General features: G+C 47.1%; 1 protein-coding gene and 1 non-coding gene across 2 annotated transcripts in view; one reads left to right on the forward strand and one right to left on the reverse strand.

Annotated features, from left to right (window-relative positions):
* Positions 1-15,447, reverse strand: part of ALOXE3 (arachidonate lipoxygenase 3) — a 41,862-nt gene that overhangs the window by 16,297 nt on the left and 10,118 nt on the right. The window contains 9 exon segments of the mRNA XM_007522395.2: positions 1,275-1,396; positions 2,047-2,216; positions 2,753-2,839; positions 2,936-3,139; positions 3,214-3,357; positions 4,188-4,360; positions 7,289-7,392; positions 10,506-10,631; positions 10,914-11,033. Of these exon segments, the coding sequence (XP_007522457.2) occupies positions 1,275-1,396; positions 2,047-2,216; positions 2,753-2,839; positions 2,936-3,139; positions 3,214-3,357; positions 4,188-4,360; positions 7,289-7,392; positions 10,506-10,631; positions 10,914-11,033 (1,250 nt within the window).
* Positions 4,659-4,851, forward strand: LOC132542180 (U2 spliceosomal RNA). The gene has a single exon (XR_009553301.1). It is a non-coding gene; the product is annotated as a U2 spliceosomal RNA (small nuclear RNA).

Here is a 15,447-nt window from a genome sequence, read left to right on the forward strand (position 1 = left end):
TGAATTTGGATGGTAGGTAAATGGGTGGTCATTGTACTCTCTACGTTTCCATCAGTTTAATGGTTTTGCTAAAAAAATAAAAGTCTCAACCCATTACTGTTAGTGAGCACTGCCACTGGTACACATCCTAACACAGGTGATCTGAGACCACCCTCTTCCCTGGGTCTCCCCAGACAGGAACTCCTCTTATGTGAACACCAGCAGCATGAAGTTGGTTGGAAGCCACAGTCCCACTGAGAAAGGATGTCCCAGACAACGAGAGCCTTCTTCCCACCAACTAGCCAGAGCCAGGGGAAATGAAGGATGGACACGTGCTGCCACTTTGAGCTTTTTTCTCCCACTGCATGCAGCTATGGAGAGCTCTTTCACATTTTCCAGTGCCTGGAGAGCAGGTTGAGTAAACTGAGGAAGATACACCGAACAGCGATTTGGGCATATAATCCAAGGAGGCCAGAAGTCATTCTCTGAAGGCCTGATTTATCATTTCCATGTGTTGGTCTTCAAGGTGACAGTGAAACAGCAAATGGATACAAAAGGGGGAGGGTCATATTTCTAAGCCTGGAATCAGCCACAGAGAAGAAATGAGAGAAAAGCTCATTCCATTAGAGACCCAGGAGAAGTTAACAATCGGGACAAGAACATGACAATGGGCTGGGAAGATGTGGGAAATTCAAAAAGCCACACATCCTCTCTGGAGTGGGGCTAAGGAAAGATTTTATGGAATGGGAGTTGGTACGGGGTATCTGCTGAGCACTGAGGGTAAACAAAAGAGGTCAATGACGGTGGGTCTCAGAGACCTCTCGGGCAGTATCAGAAGAGAGGGGACAGAGTTAGCGTTAGGCATAAGTAAGGAGTTAGGCATAAGTAGAGAGGAATCACACTGCAGTAGGACAACACATTCCATGAAGCCAAAGAGAGTGGGAGCTGTTGGCAGTTTTACCCGGCAGGAAAGGCTTAGCAGGGTAGGAGAGAAGATTCCAGAGCCATTTGTGTCTGGGGCCAGAGATGTGAACTCAGCACTGAGAGGTGACTGGTGGATGGATGAGTTCACTTTAGGGACCAGAAGGACACGGTGTAGTAGTGACAAACAAGGGCTTTTGGAGCCAGTGGGCACTGCCTCTGGTCCCACTTCTGCCACTTCTTGTGTGTGCAGCCTGCTCTACAACTGTTCCTCACATGCTCAGTGGAGTCCGTGATAGATCGAAAGGTTGCTGGGGGCAGGGGGGAGCACTGGGTCATTAAGAGTCTGCAGTTAAGGCGTGGAGAGGGGATACCTGAGCTTTCCCGGCCCAGAAACGCCTGAGTAAAAATCTCGTCGACCCAGGCCTGCAGCTCCAAATCTTGCTGCACGGATGCATCACTGGAATAATAGTAGTCCACGATTTCTGAGACAAAACTGCAGGGAAGAGATTTCCATGCCATGGTGGTAACTATGGGTTCAGGCCTGGCCAGAAAATCAAGGTCCAGTGACCCTCAGGCTGGGAGTATCCACTGAGAGTTCAGTGTCCACTAAGGGCTCAGTGGGGACCCCCTAGTTCAGTTGGAAGCTGAAGTGCCCAGGCTTTCCTAAAGTCTCACCTTTCAGTTTTGAGTCATGGCTGCACTCTGGGCTTCCTGTGGGGAGGGGGGAGAGGGGGAAGGGTGGGGAGGGGAAGGGGAGGGGGGCTGGAGGGGTGGGGAAAGGAAGGGGAGGGGTGGTGAGGGGAATGGGTGGGGAGGGTGGGGAGAGGAGAACTTGACTCTCTTCTGGTTGGGGGTGGGGGGTGTCACTTGATGGAGAAAGGAAGACATGCCCCCCCATCCCTAGCTGCTGCTCTTGCCCTAACTTTGACTACCCTTTCCTTCCCTCACTCTGCCTTCACACAAACCCACAAATACCTGCCATTTTGTAAGGGGCCCCACCCCCACTCTCATCCATGGGTTGCCCCATGTTGGGACCTAAGAAACCTGACCCCCCCACACATCCTCAGCCTGCATGAACACACACTGCCCCGGGGTGAGAAGACTTAGTGGGGCCTGAGTGACTGCAGAGTCCCAGGCCCTAACCTTTCAATGGCTGCCCAGATCTTCAGACCATCGTCTCGGTAGTAGTAGTTGGGGATGGTCAGGACACCTCGAGCCCGCAGGCTGTCCGGAAGGCAGAAATTGATGTAGGAGAAGTGAGTCAGACCGGTGCTCATGAGGTAGATGAGGCCTTGTCTCCCGATGGATGTAACCTGAGGACACAGCAGGGCCTGGCTCCTGGGCCCACCCCCTCACCCCCAGCTCCAGTGCTTGGGGAGAAGAGGCGGCTAGTGGCTCAGCAGCGAGAATTTTTCAGTTTACCAAGCACTCCAAAATCACAGCTCCAAGGTCTGCTCAGTCTGCAGCCCTACTACACACTACAGCCATAAAGGTTAGGGGTCTAGCAACCAAGAAGACAGAGTGGGGCAGAATCAGTGAGGACGGTGGTGCATCCCGTGAGTACCCATTCATTGGGGAAACTGACGATCCTTCCTAGCCGACTGAATCCACATGGATCCCAGTCACTTTCAAAGCCAGCAACAAGCAGCTCCTGACAGCTTTCAAGCTGACGCTGTTGACTGGCTACGGAAGAAGGGCAAACGCTAGAAGAAGAAGAAGTGAGGACGGAATAGCTGTTCCCAGGCTGAGGCACCTTAAACAAGCTTTGGAACAAGGGCCTGAGAAAATGGGGCAGGTGTGATGTGGAACTGGAGGGGCTGGGTGCGGGCACAGTAGCATCAGGACACACCTGGTCCACCAGGCCCTCAGGGTTGAGCAGCGTGGCCCGGGCGATGGTGTTCACCTGCAGCGTGTAGCGAGTGTGGGGAAGCAGGAGCTGCGAGGAGGAAGAGGGCACAGGGCTGAGCCCGCGGTCAGGAGAGGAGGCCGCCCGGGCACCACCCCCTCCAGTTCCGCCGAGGGTCGCACAGACCTTGTAGATGGGATGGCAGAGAGGCAGCTGCCGCAGCGTGGCCATGGCGAAGGCCTCGCACAGCAAGTGCGTGCATAGAAAGTGTGTGTTGTTCTCGTGTATCAGGAACTCAGAGTTGCGCACCCACGTCTTGGCCAGCAGCCAGTCCCAGTCGGAGTCAGTGGGCAGAAAGATGGGACTATCTGGCCCCGGGGTCTGGCTGAGCTGCATCCAAGAACAACAGGGTAAATAAAGCTCCAGTATCTAATGTGTCACCCTAGGTCCCACTCCAGACTCACCTGGATCGCCAAGGGTACCAGCGCCCCCTGGGGGTTGATCCACAAAAGGCAGAGTGGGGCGGCCACGTACTGCTGGCGACCGTTCAGACAGTGCACAGGGGCCTCCTCCAGGATCCAGTAGTCCGCTAGAAAGATGTTCCCCAGCTGCGGGAGGCATGCAAAAGCTTAGAGTGATCGCCTCACCCTCATTCCACATCCCTCTCCATTCTCTGCCCATTCCCACTCCAGCTTGGGCCTCAATAATGCTTAGTTTTTAGTGCCTATACCAACGGTCAGTCTTGGGTACCCTACCCTTCCCAGACGGTCCGGAATGAAATCCAGCCGAGTCTCTCTCTGTGCAACTTCTCGCTTGACAATTCTTAGCTTGGATAAGCCAGCGTGCAGTTCCCTGCCTCATACCTGGTCCTTCCTACTCTCTCGACTTAAATGGTCTCAGTGTGTTGATTAACAGTGAAATCAAGACGCAGTGAAAATTCCCACATCCCATCTCCAGTTTTGCAGAGGGTGCCTGAGGGCTGGCTTGGCTGCCCCTGGTAAACTGGGGACGATCATCTTCTCCTACATTCTCTCAAGTTCTATGATCGTTCCTGCTGTGTCTAAGGGTACCGCTTTAGGCTTGTCCTGAAACAGCCTTCTTTGAATATAATTACATCTTTGATTTAATTATAATTACATCTTCAGTTGAATCATAGAGACCTCAGGGCCTCCTCTCCCAAGCTGCTCATTCAGACCATTTCTCTGAACTCCAGCTCAGACCTCAAACCGTCCAACCCCCATCTGGTACTCATCTGACATCTGTTCTAGTTCAAATGTGCAGGGGCCAGGGAACAGATGTGAGCCCCTTGGTTAGATCCCCAGTGCCACAGTGTATCTTGTTCTTGTTCTCTCAAAGAAAATGTGCAGAGCAGGGGCTGCTGAGAGGGTGGGACTTACATGCCAGATGCAGCTCTTGTCCAGACTAGCAACTCACCTACCTCTAGCTCAGCCTGCAGGCAGGTGTCCTGTCCCAGCAAGGGGGCCACCATGTCATTTGTGACAGGCAGCTTGCTGGGCAAGCGGGAGATGCAATGGATCATGACAGGGTTGACGCCATTCAGATACTGGTACCCAAAGAAGTGATCCTCATACCAGTGTTCTTTGACATATTCTAGAGGGCAAGAAAGGGAGCTTGTTGATCCAGAAAAGCCTCATCATACTCTTGCTCAGCCCACATTTTGCTTATCACTATAATTCTGATTTTTCTCCTTCTGAGATATAATTTATAACTTCAGTTTAATAATGGATGCTGTGTATTATAGAGATGAAGTATAAGCTGGAGGAGATAACATAGTGGCTATGCAAAAGATTTTCTTTCTTGAGGCTGTGAGATTCCAGGTTCAATCTCTGGCATCACTATAAACAAGAGTTGAGCAGTGCACTGGAAGGGGGGGGTGGGAAAGAAATGGATTGCTTCTCGACCTTCTCGCCAAAATCAAGTGTAGTATATGTCCTTACCAGTTTACTATCTAAAATGTCCTGTATCTGAGTGCAATATATTACATAGACTTTTGGAAATAGGAGATGAAATAAAAAGAGCTTTTCTGGCCACTCCACACACTGACCTGGTATTGTAATACTTCGAGGAATAGTATACCCCCTCTTAGGGTATGAAAGAAAGAAAGAGAGAGAGAGAGAGATGGAGTAACTGGCTCAGTTAAATTACAGAACAAGAATTTGAATGTATGTTTGACCCAAAGTCTATAACTCTGTGGAAGGATTAAGGGAAGGGAGACAAATGCCCTGAGCAGGATCAGGGTTCCCTATGATTCTTAACCCTCAAGGTCCTCTCTACCCTTGTCCTTTGTTTTATTTTACCGCCAGAGGCCTTGGAAGATAGTGCTGGATTAAGCACACATAGTACAAAGCTCAAGGACCCACGCAAGGATCCTGGTTTGAGCCCGAAGCTCCCTACCTACACAGGGGGTCACTTCACAAGCAGTGAAGTAGGTCTGCAGGTATCTATCTTTTTTAAAAAATATTTTATTTGTTTATTTATGTATTTATTAATGAGAGGGATAAGAGGAGAGAGTGAAAGAACTAGACATCACTCTGGTACTTGTACTGCCAGGGATTAAACTCAGGACTTTATGCTTCAGAGTCCAACACCATATCCACTGCACCACCTCCCGGACCATAGATGTCTTTCTATCCCCCTCTCTACCTTCCCCTCCCCTCTCAATTTCTCTCTGTCCTATCCAATAAAATGGGGGGAAAATGGCCACCAGGAGCAGTGGATTTCATGCCTGAGATTACAGGGTCCCAGGTTATGGTGGTCCCCATCAATACCATAAATCAAAGCAGAACAGTGGTATGATGAAAAAGTAAATTAGGGGGTAGTCAGGCAGTGGGTCAAAGCGCAAGGATCCCGGTTTGAGCCCCCGGCTCCCCACCCACAGAGGAGTCGCTTCACAAGCGGTGAAGCAGGTCTGCAGGTGTCTGTCTTTCTCTCCTCCTCTGTCTTCCCCTCCTCTCCCCATTTCTCTCTGTCCTATCTAACAACAATGACGACATCAATAACAACAACAATAATAACAACAATAAAAAAACAAGGGCAACAAAAGGGAAAATAAATAAATAAATATTAAAAAAATTTTTTTAAGTAAATTAGGGGCACTTGGGCAGTAGCACAGCAGGTTAAGCACAGATGGTGCAATGCGCAAGGACCGGCATAAGGATCCCAGTTTGAGCCCCCGGCTCCCCACCTGTAGGGGAGTCCCTTCACAAGCAGTGAAGTAGGTCTACAGGTGTCTTTCTCTCCCCCTCTCTCCTCTCTGTCTTCCCCTCCTCTCTCTATTTCTCTCTGTCCTATCCAACAATGATGATGACATCAATAACAACAACAATAATAACTACAACAATAAAACAACAAGGGCAACAAAAGGAAATACATAAATAAACATCAAAAAAAAAGGTAAATTAGGGTAGGGGTAGAAAGCATAATGGTTATGCAAACAGACTCTCATATCTGAGGCTACAAGGTCCCAGGTTCAATCCCCTGCACCACATAAGCCAGAGCTGAGCAGTGCTCTGGTTAAAAAAAATAAATAGTGGTCCAAGAGGTGGGTAAAGTGTTAGACTCTCAAGCATGAGGTCCTGAGTTCAATTCCTGGCAGTACATGTACCAGAAAGATGTCTGGTTCTTTCTCTTTCTCCTCCTGAATTTCTCATTAATACATAAATAAATAAAATCTTTTTAAAAAATTTTAAATAATAAAGTAAAATTTTTTTAAAAGTAAATTAACCCTTTCCCTGTTTTCCCTCCAGGGTTATTGCTGGGCTTGGTGCCTGCACCATGAATCCACTGCTCCTGGAGGCCATTTTTCCCCCTTTTTGTTGCCCTTCTTGTTGTAGCCTCGTTGTGGTTATTATTATTGCAATTGTTGATGTTGTTCGTTGTTGGATAGGACAGAGAGAAATGGAGAGAGGAGGGGAAGACAGAGAGTGGGAGAGAAAGATAGACACCTACAGACCTGCTTCACCGCCTGTGAAGCGACTCCCCTGCAGGTGGGGAGCCGGGGGCTTGAACCGGGATCCTTACAACGGTCCCTGCACTTTGTGCTACTTGCGCTTAACCCACTGCGCCACCACCCGACCCCCAAATTCACCCTTTTTTAAAAGTAAATTTCTTATTTTACCACCCTACCCCTAGTGGACTTTTTTTTTTTTTTTTGAGAGAGAGAGAGAGAGAAGGTGAGAGAGGACAGACATTACAATATGGCTCCAATGATTATAAAGCTTCCCCCATGTGACATTCCCATATGGTCAATGGAGACTCGAACCTGGTTCTGTGCATGAGGTAAAATACGCACTCAATCAGGTAAGCCATTTCCTGGCCTGCCTCACCGCCCCCATCCTTGTCCCCTCTCAGAGGTCGCTGTTCCTGAAGGCAATGAGGGAGTTAAGAGCAGTTATATAGGGTCCCTGTCCATTGGAACCCAGCAAGCCACCCTGATAGGGCACTTACCCTGGATGGACAGAGGGCATCTAGGCGTGGGAGAGGGTGGAGAACAGGCAGCTGCTGTCTGACTCTACATACCTGAAGTGAAGGTCTTGTGGCACCAGAAGATATTTCTCAAGTCATCCAGTTTCTTCCAAGAGCCCTTTCGGTCCAGCAGTCCCCGAAGCTTCATGCCTAAGGACCTGTGGGGAGGGGTGAGTGAAGGTAAGGGCTGGGGACTACCTAAAAGCCTGGAAAGACCTGACCAGCTTGATGCTCAGGTTCAAGCCTCATGAGTGGTGAAGCAGTGCTGCAAGTGTCTCTCTTCCTCTCTATCACCCTCCTTCCCTCTCAATTTCTGGATATCTCTACCCATAAGTAAGTAAAGAAAATTTTAAATTTTAAAAAATTAAAATTAAAAAACAAAATTTACTGCTTTATTGCTTATGAAGCTTCCCTCATTGGAAGTGGGGACTGGGGGCTTGAACCTGGGTCCTGTGCTTGGTAACCTGAGCTTTTATGGGTTGGCCATTACTCTCCCCAGCTTTCATTTTGTCATAGCCTTTCACTGGATGCCAGCTGTCTGCAAGCCAAATCCCCTGCCGAAAGATGGCTAGGAAGCGCTCTCTCTTTCTCTTTCTCCTTCTCCCTCTCCCTCTCCCTCTCCCTCTCCCTCTCCCTCTCCCTCTCTCTCTCTCTCTCTCTCTCTCACACACACACACACACACACACACACAGTTTTTACCAAAGTTCCCAGCATTCTCTTCCACACTGTACACTAGACAAGGCCCACCCCATGCTCTTCCTGCTGAGCATAACCAATACAAACAGACTGTGTTCACTGGGCTGGCAAAAGCAAGGTTGGTGACCTGTGGAGAACTGTTCCCTCTTCATTTGGTGAGTGTCTGCAATATTTGAAAGTTTTATTATGAACCTGTGTTATTTTGTGGGGGGTGAAGGGGGTAAAGGCTTGGAATGAAGTCAGTTTCCCCCCCACACAGGGCCCTGTTCCAGTTGTGCTTCTCCAAGAAAACCATCCCCTGCATCTCTACCTCCTATCTCACCCAGCTCTTCATCTGTGTGCATCTCAGTAGATGTGTGAGCTGCTGTGTGGCTAAGTGCCCCACAAACAGGCACTTGGTGTGTAGCTTTCACAAAATGCTCATCACCCCCTGTGTTACACTGGAAGCCCAGTATATTCGTATCATCTTTCCTCATACCATAGGTTTCTTCAGACCAGAATGGGGCTCTGTATTCTCAGGTCATAATAATTACTCACTAGCTGAGTCAGGTGGAAGGGAATGGAACACAGACTAGGTAGGTCCATGATAATTGGCCAGTAATGCAAGTTATGCAAGGATTCTGATGTGTCATGAAGAGTGTGGCACCCATATCTGTGACCCTGGGAGAATTACTAGAGTTTCCAGTGCAGGGAAAGGAGATACAAAACTCTGGTAGTGGGAACAGTGCAGAATTCTACCCCCATTATCTCACAATTTTATAAATCAATATCAAGTCACTAGTGAAATAAAAATAAAATAAAGAATGTGGGCACCTGAAGAAGGCAGGGAGGCAAAGGGACATGAGTGACCAGACAAGCCCAGGAACAGCTTCCTGTGTGTCCATGTGCTGTGTGCCTGTCCAGTCATTACACAAGGGGTGGCAAAAAACCAAGCAAGAGCTCTAGCTTCTAACTTCATGAAAGCAAAATCTGAGGAGACAGTAAAGAAGAAGGAAAAGGCCTTCTGACAGGCCTTCCCAAAGGGCAGACACAGATGTTCTTCCAGTGGCTTGCAGCTGTCCCACACCACAGCCCAGCTAGACGCCAAATACCAGATCTCTCTTCCCACTTACCCCGATCTGAGCCATGCTGTCCTAGTGGTCTCCCTGACCCTCCTCTGCCTAGAACACATCCTTCTGGGGAGTCAATCAGCTAACTTGTCGGGGCCTCCTGCTGTTAGCAACTGAGCCTCACATGCCTGCTGCCAAACTTACCTGATTTTGTCCAAGGACACCCTCTCTTCCTGCCTGTCCTCTTCTGTCCCAGCCTAAAGATATTCTCCCTCCTTCATCCTATCTGTCTCCCCAAAGACCACCTCCTGATACCTCCCCCACTTCTCTGCCTCCTCTAGGCACCAAAGTGTTGACTCTACCCCTCTAGACTGGTCACACTCAGAGTCTCAGCTGTAGACTTGTGCTGTCAGTGGTCCCTCCTCCTTTGAGTGATATTCCTCCCCTGTGACCCTGTAAATTCTCACTCTAGATACTATACTCTGTAGCCCCTATTGAGAGATGATTTGGTGTTGTCTGGGTGGCAGCTCATTTAATTCTTCCCCAAACCTAAGAAACAGGTATGACCATCATCACCATTTTATAAATGAGAAAAGTACTCAGAGTCTAAGTGAAAGTCGAGGTTACACAGACAGGAAATATTGGTTCTAGGGCTTAAACTTGAGGTGGTCAGGTTTGTTGTTGTTGTTTTTGTTGTTTTGCCATATGGGTTATTGCTGGGGCTCCAGAAGAATCCACCAATCTCAGTGACATATGTGTATGGAGAGAGAGAGAGAGAATAGAGAAAGTAAGGGGAGAGAGAGAGAAACCTGCAGCACTACTCCACTGTTCATACGATCACCTCCTCAACATTGCCTCACAGTAGGTTGGGACCATGCAAAGTAGGTCAACTCTTTTTTTTCCCTTTTCCTCCATCCAATTCTTTTTATTTGTTTTTTGTTTTTTGTTTTTTGTTTTTTGTTTTGCCTCCAGGTTTGTTGCCAGGGCTTGGTGCCTGCACCACGAATCCACTGCTCCTGGAGGCCATTTTTTCCCTTTTGTTACCCTGGTTGTTTTACCATTGTTGTGGTTATTATTATTGTTGTTATTGATGCCATTGTTGTTGGATAGGACAGAGAGAAATGGAGAGATGCGGGGAAGACAGAGAGGGGGAGAGAAAGATAGACACCTGCAGACCTGCTTCACCACTTATGAAGCCACACCCCTGCAGGTGGGGAGCCGGGGGCTCGAACCGCGATACTTCTGTCGGTCCTTGCGCTTTGCGCCACGAGCGCCTAACCCACTGCGCTACCGCCCGATCCCCTGTTTGATTTATTTAATTGATTTGAGGAATGAATGGAAAAAGAGGGAATGGCTAAGACAAAAAAAAGAAGTAATGAAGAGGTGGAGAATAGGTGAACCTAAGGAGAGTGAGGGGGAATCTGGAGACAAAGAGGAGAGATTCTGCCAAAGAGGCAGAACAGAGAGACTGGTGGGCAAAGATGTAAAAGCACATCAAAGGGGCAGGGCAGGGCAGTAGCCTCACGCTGGGATGGCATTGAGGAGCAGCGAGGTCGTCTTGGTGACCGAGTAGCGTATATTGGGCTCCATGTGCAGCAGAGACGGGATGTCGACTTTCATAGGGAAGCCAGGCAGGTATCGATTCCCACTGCTAGGAATGGGGAATGGAAAAGCCCATCAGAGGGACCTGCAATGAATACCCTGATTTCTTCCTTCTCACTTCGCTCAAAATCCCCCAGGCCTCCCCCTCACTCCTGGCTCCTCCTTGACTTCTGTGCTTCCTCTCTGCCAGACCCCTGGAGCCACCTCTGCTTGTGTGCAAGGGACATGTGACTTAAACTGCACTTGTCACAGATTCCTACTTCCATGCCCGTCCTCCCAACAGACCCTTCACTGTATGCCCCTCCACCTTCTCTCCAAGTATGGTCCTTACCTTTCGTCTTGGTCTGCACAGGGTGAGGTCTTGGTTAAAGAAAATCTCTTATCTGATTCCATCTCCTCAAAACAGCTGACATCCACCATGCGGGGAAAGCCAGGGGCATAGACTTTCCAGCTTCCAGGGGAAGAGGTCAGAGGTGGTGATTCAAACAGGATAAGCAGAAACCTTAGCATTTGTTTGTTTATTTATTTATTTATTTTTACCAAAGCACTGCTCAGCTTTGGCTTATGGTGGTGTAGGGGATTGAACCTAGGACTTCTGAGCCTCAGGCGTGACAGTCTGTTTGCATAACCATTATGCTATCTACCCCCCCCCTTAGCTTTTATTTATTTATGTGTTTATTTTTATTTTGCCACTAGGGTTTTGCTTAAGTTTCATGCCTACAGGATTCTACAACTCCTAGAAAACTTTTTTTTCAGGTAGAAGGTGAGAGACAGAGAGATAAGGAAAGATACCACAGCACCACCACCACTGCTCATGAAGTTTCCCTATGCACAGTGCTCCCATAGGGTGGCTAGAGGATTGAACCTGGGCTCTCAGGCATCATAAAGGCTGTGCTCTGGGTGAGCTACCTCCCAGCCTTATTTGTTTTGTTAAGACTTCTTTTATTTAGGAGGCGGGTGGTGGCACACCTGGTTGAGCACACATTTTTTTTTTACAACGCACAAGGACCTAAGTTTGAGACCCCAGTCCCCACCTGCAGGAAGAAAAACTTTGTGAGTATGGGGGTCTGTCTGTAGTGCAGCGGGTTAAGCGCACATGGCACGAAACTTGAGGACCAACATAAGGATCCCAGTTTGAGCCCCCGACTCCCCATCTGCAGGGGAGGCGCTTCACAAGCGGTAAAGCAGGTCTGCAGGTGTCTATCTTTCTCTCCCCATCTCTTATCTTCCCCTCCTTTCTCTGTTTCTCTCTGTCCTATCCATCAACAACAACATCAATAACAACAATAATAACCACAACAATGATAAAAAAAAAAACAAGGGCAACAAAGAGGGAAATAAATAAATAAAATATTTTTTTAAAAAAGCTTCATCAGTGAAGCACTACTGCAAGTGTCTTTTCCTCTCTATCTCCCCTTTCCCTCTCTATTACTTACTGTCTGTATCAAAGAAATAAAGATAATTTAAAACATTTAAAAAGAGTGGGGGGTAGAGGGTAGATAGCATAATGGTTATGCAAAGAGACTCTCATGCCTGACACTTCGAAGTCTCAGGTTCAATCCCCTGCACCACCATAAGCCAGAGCTGAGCAGTGCTCTGGTGTAAAAAAAAAAAAAAAAGTTAAAAAGATTAAGTTATGTAGTAGGTCACCAAAGTAAAAACCCTGGGTGGAGGGTGAGAGTGGATGTTCAGCTTCATGGGTGGGGGGAAGAGGGGATGGGACGGGACACAGTCTTTTGGTGGTGGGAATGCTGTTTACGTACACTCCTATTAATTTGTAGTCATATAAATCACTAAGTAATATGAGAGGGGAAAAACTGATTGAATGTCTCAAACTTTTTAAAGCACAGACTGAGTCTTTTTAATACATAGGCTGAGGCTTTGATATGTTGACTCTTAAAAGCTTAGTCCAGGGAGAACAAAAGCAACCGGTGGCACAGCTATATGCCAACAATGTCAAAGGACATAAAATATGGTGAGGGTGTGTGTGTGTGATACAGAAAATCCTAACAAAGGGATTCTTCAAAGCTAACCCAATTGCCAAACAATGTGATTATTGCAATAACTATCTATTGTCTTCTTGAACCCTAAGACAACAGGAATCTCCCACTTCGTCTATAGAGCCTATGTTTCTCCCAATCCTGGAACCTCTGGGGTGGGGCTCACTTCCCTGCATGCTTCTCTCAAGTCATAACAAATGATATTGCATCCGCTGACTCCAGCCTAATCAATGCAACGAGTACCATCTCAGCATGCTTCACCTCAGACTGTGCACAGAGACGTCAGGCATGGATCGCCAAGCCTTCACCCTCATCACTTGGGAGAGACCTTTCCTTTCACGGTATTCTCTAATTCCATTCCAGGAGTTTCACTTCCTAACAAAGTCCCAAAACATAGATATAGGCCAGGTCCCGTAAGGTAGAGCATATGTTCACATGTATCCATAAATTAGGGCAAAATATATACCTGAAAGCAAAAATACACAATAGTCTGTAGTGAGTCAGTATCAAGTTCATGAAATAGTGTCCACTTAGACTTAGATACCCTCCTCACCTACTTCCTATTACTGTTCTCTCACTCACTCCAAAGCTAACCTTATCAAAGCAAGGACACTGCAAAACCTGAATAAGGGCAAGAGACTGGCATACTTTAATGATGACTCTTTAGTCACTATCAGGCCACTCCACCAGCTGGGGAGTCCTGAGATTCTCAAACAGACTTGATGGGCCTAGAACTTGAATAAATCCCTCTCTCCATTGTTAAGGGTCATTTCTATCAGGAACAACAAAACAGACCCCTTTGTGGGCCCCCATAGGACCTTGCCAGCAACTTGGATCAACAATGGTAGAGAATGTTCCATCCTCCGAAGGGAGGATGGACAACATACTCTATGCTACACCTAAGGAAGATGGGTCGATATTGGGGCAGCATGAAATGTTCCTACTCATGACCACAGAATGTGAGCTCAGATCTAGAGAGATGCAGAGGTCACACAGGCTCCTAAGCTAATTATTGGTCCCAGATCACATCAAATTGATGGGGTTTACAGTCAACAATATTTATACACCTTTCCCATATTAGGGAGTTACTCTTTTCCCTGATCCAGCTTTCTGGTCCTTTTCCCAGCCATGACATCAACTCCCCAGACAATAATTAGGATCCACCTGCATATCAGATTTCAGGTTCAGGCAAAAAAAAAAAAAACACTAGTATAGCCACAGGCCCTTTGAAATATAATTAAAATATGCCTAGTATCTATCTACAAAATAGAGGAAACCCCCCCCAACACTTCATCTGCACTATTCCAGCCTTTAGGTCCATGATTGTTCAACAATTTGCTTGGTTTTGTATGTTAACTCTGCTTTCAGCCACCAGGTTCCAGATGCTACCAGGATGTGACCAGACTTCCCTGGACAGACAACCCCACCAATGTGCCTTGGAGCTCCGCTTCCCCAGAGCCCTTCACCACTAGGGAAAGAGAGAGGCAGGCTGGGAGTATGGATTGACCTGTCAACACCCATGTTCAGCGGGGAAGCAATTACAGAAGCCAGACCTTCAACCTTCTGCATCCCACAATGATCTTGGGTCCATACTCCAAGAGAGTTAAAGAATAGGAAAGCTGAGAGTTGGGCGGTAACACAGTGGGTCAAAGGCACGCGGTGCGAAGCACAAGGACCGGCCTAAGGGTCTCGGTTCAAGCCCCACCTGCAGAAGAGTCCCTTCACAGGTGGTGAAGCAGATCTGCAGGTGTTTATCTTTCTCTCCCCCTCTCTATCTTTTCCTCCTCTCTCCATTTCTCTCTGTCCTATACAACAACGTCCAAGTCAATATCAACAACAATAATAACTACAACAATAAAACAACAAGGACAACAAAAGGGAATAAATAAACAAATAATAAAAAAAAAAGAATAGGAAAGCTATCAGGAGAGGGGATGGGATACGGAGGTATGGTGGTGGGAACTGTGTGAAGTTGTACCCCTCTTTTCCTATGGTTTTGTCAGTGTTTCCTTTTTATAAATAAAAAAATTTTTTAAAGTGGTCTGGGAGGTCGCACAGTGGCTAAAGCACTAGACTCTCAAGCATGAGGTCCTGGGTTTGATCCCTGGCAGCACATGTACCAGAGTGATGGCTAGTTCTTTCTCTCCTCCTATCTTTCTCATGAATTAAATAAATAAATGATTTTTTAAAAATTGTTTTAAATTAAATTAGGCATAAGGATCCCTGTTTGAACCCTGGCTCCCCACCTGCAGGGGAGTCACTTCATAAGCAATGAAGGTGTCTTTCTCTCTCTGTCTTCCCCTCCTCTCTCCATTTCTCTCTGTCCTATCCAACAATGACAACAACAATAATAACTACAACAATAAAATGACAAGGGCAACAAAAGGGAATAAATAAATATTTAAAAAATTAAAATAGGGCAACAAAAGGGAATAAATAAATTTTTAAAAAAATAAATTTAAAAGATTTATTTTATTTATACATATGAGAGTGTTCCACATGAGACAGAAAGAGTAAGAGAGAATCCAGAATAGCACTCTGGAATGTGTAATGCTGGGAATCAAACTGGGAGCCTCAGGCCTGAAAGCCCAAAGCTATACAAGTTGAGCCATTTCCTTAGCATTATTTTGTGTTCATTTGGAATCCCCATACTGTTTTTCATAGGGACTGCACCAGTTTATGTTCCACATAATGGTGTACCACAGTTCCTTCTCCACATCCTCACCTGTACTTGTTTACAATTTTGTTTGATGTAGACCATTCTCACCAGTGTGATGTGATAATTCATTGTGGTTTTAATTTCCATTTCCATCTCTCTCTCTCTCTCTCTCTCTCTCTTTCTCTCTCTCTTATTGCTGGGGCTCA

The sequence above is a fragment of the Erinaceus europaeus genome, chromosome 12 (genome assembly GCF_950295315.1).
Source record: "Erinaceus europaeus chromosome 12, mEriEur2.1, whole genome shotgun sequence".
Taxonomy (NCBI): Eukaryota; Metazoa; Chordata; class Mammalia; order Eulipotyphla; family Erinaceidae; genus Erinaceus; species Erinaceus europaeus.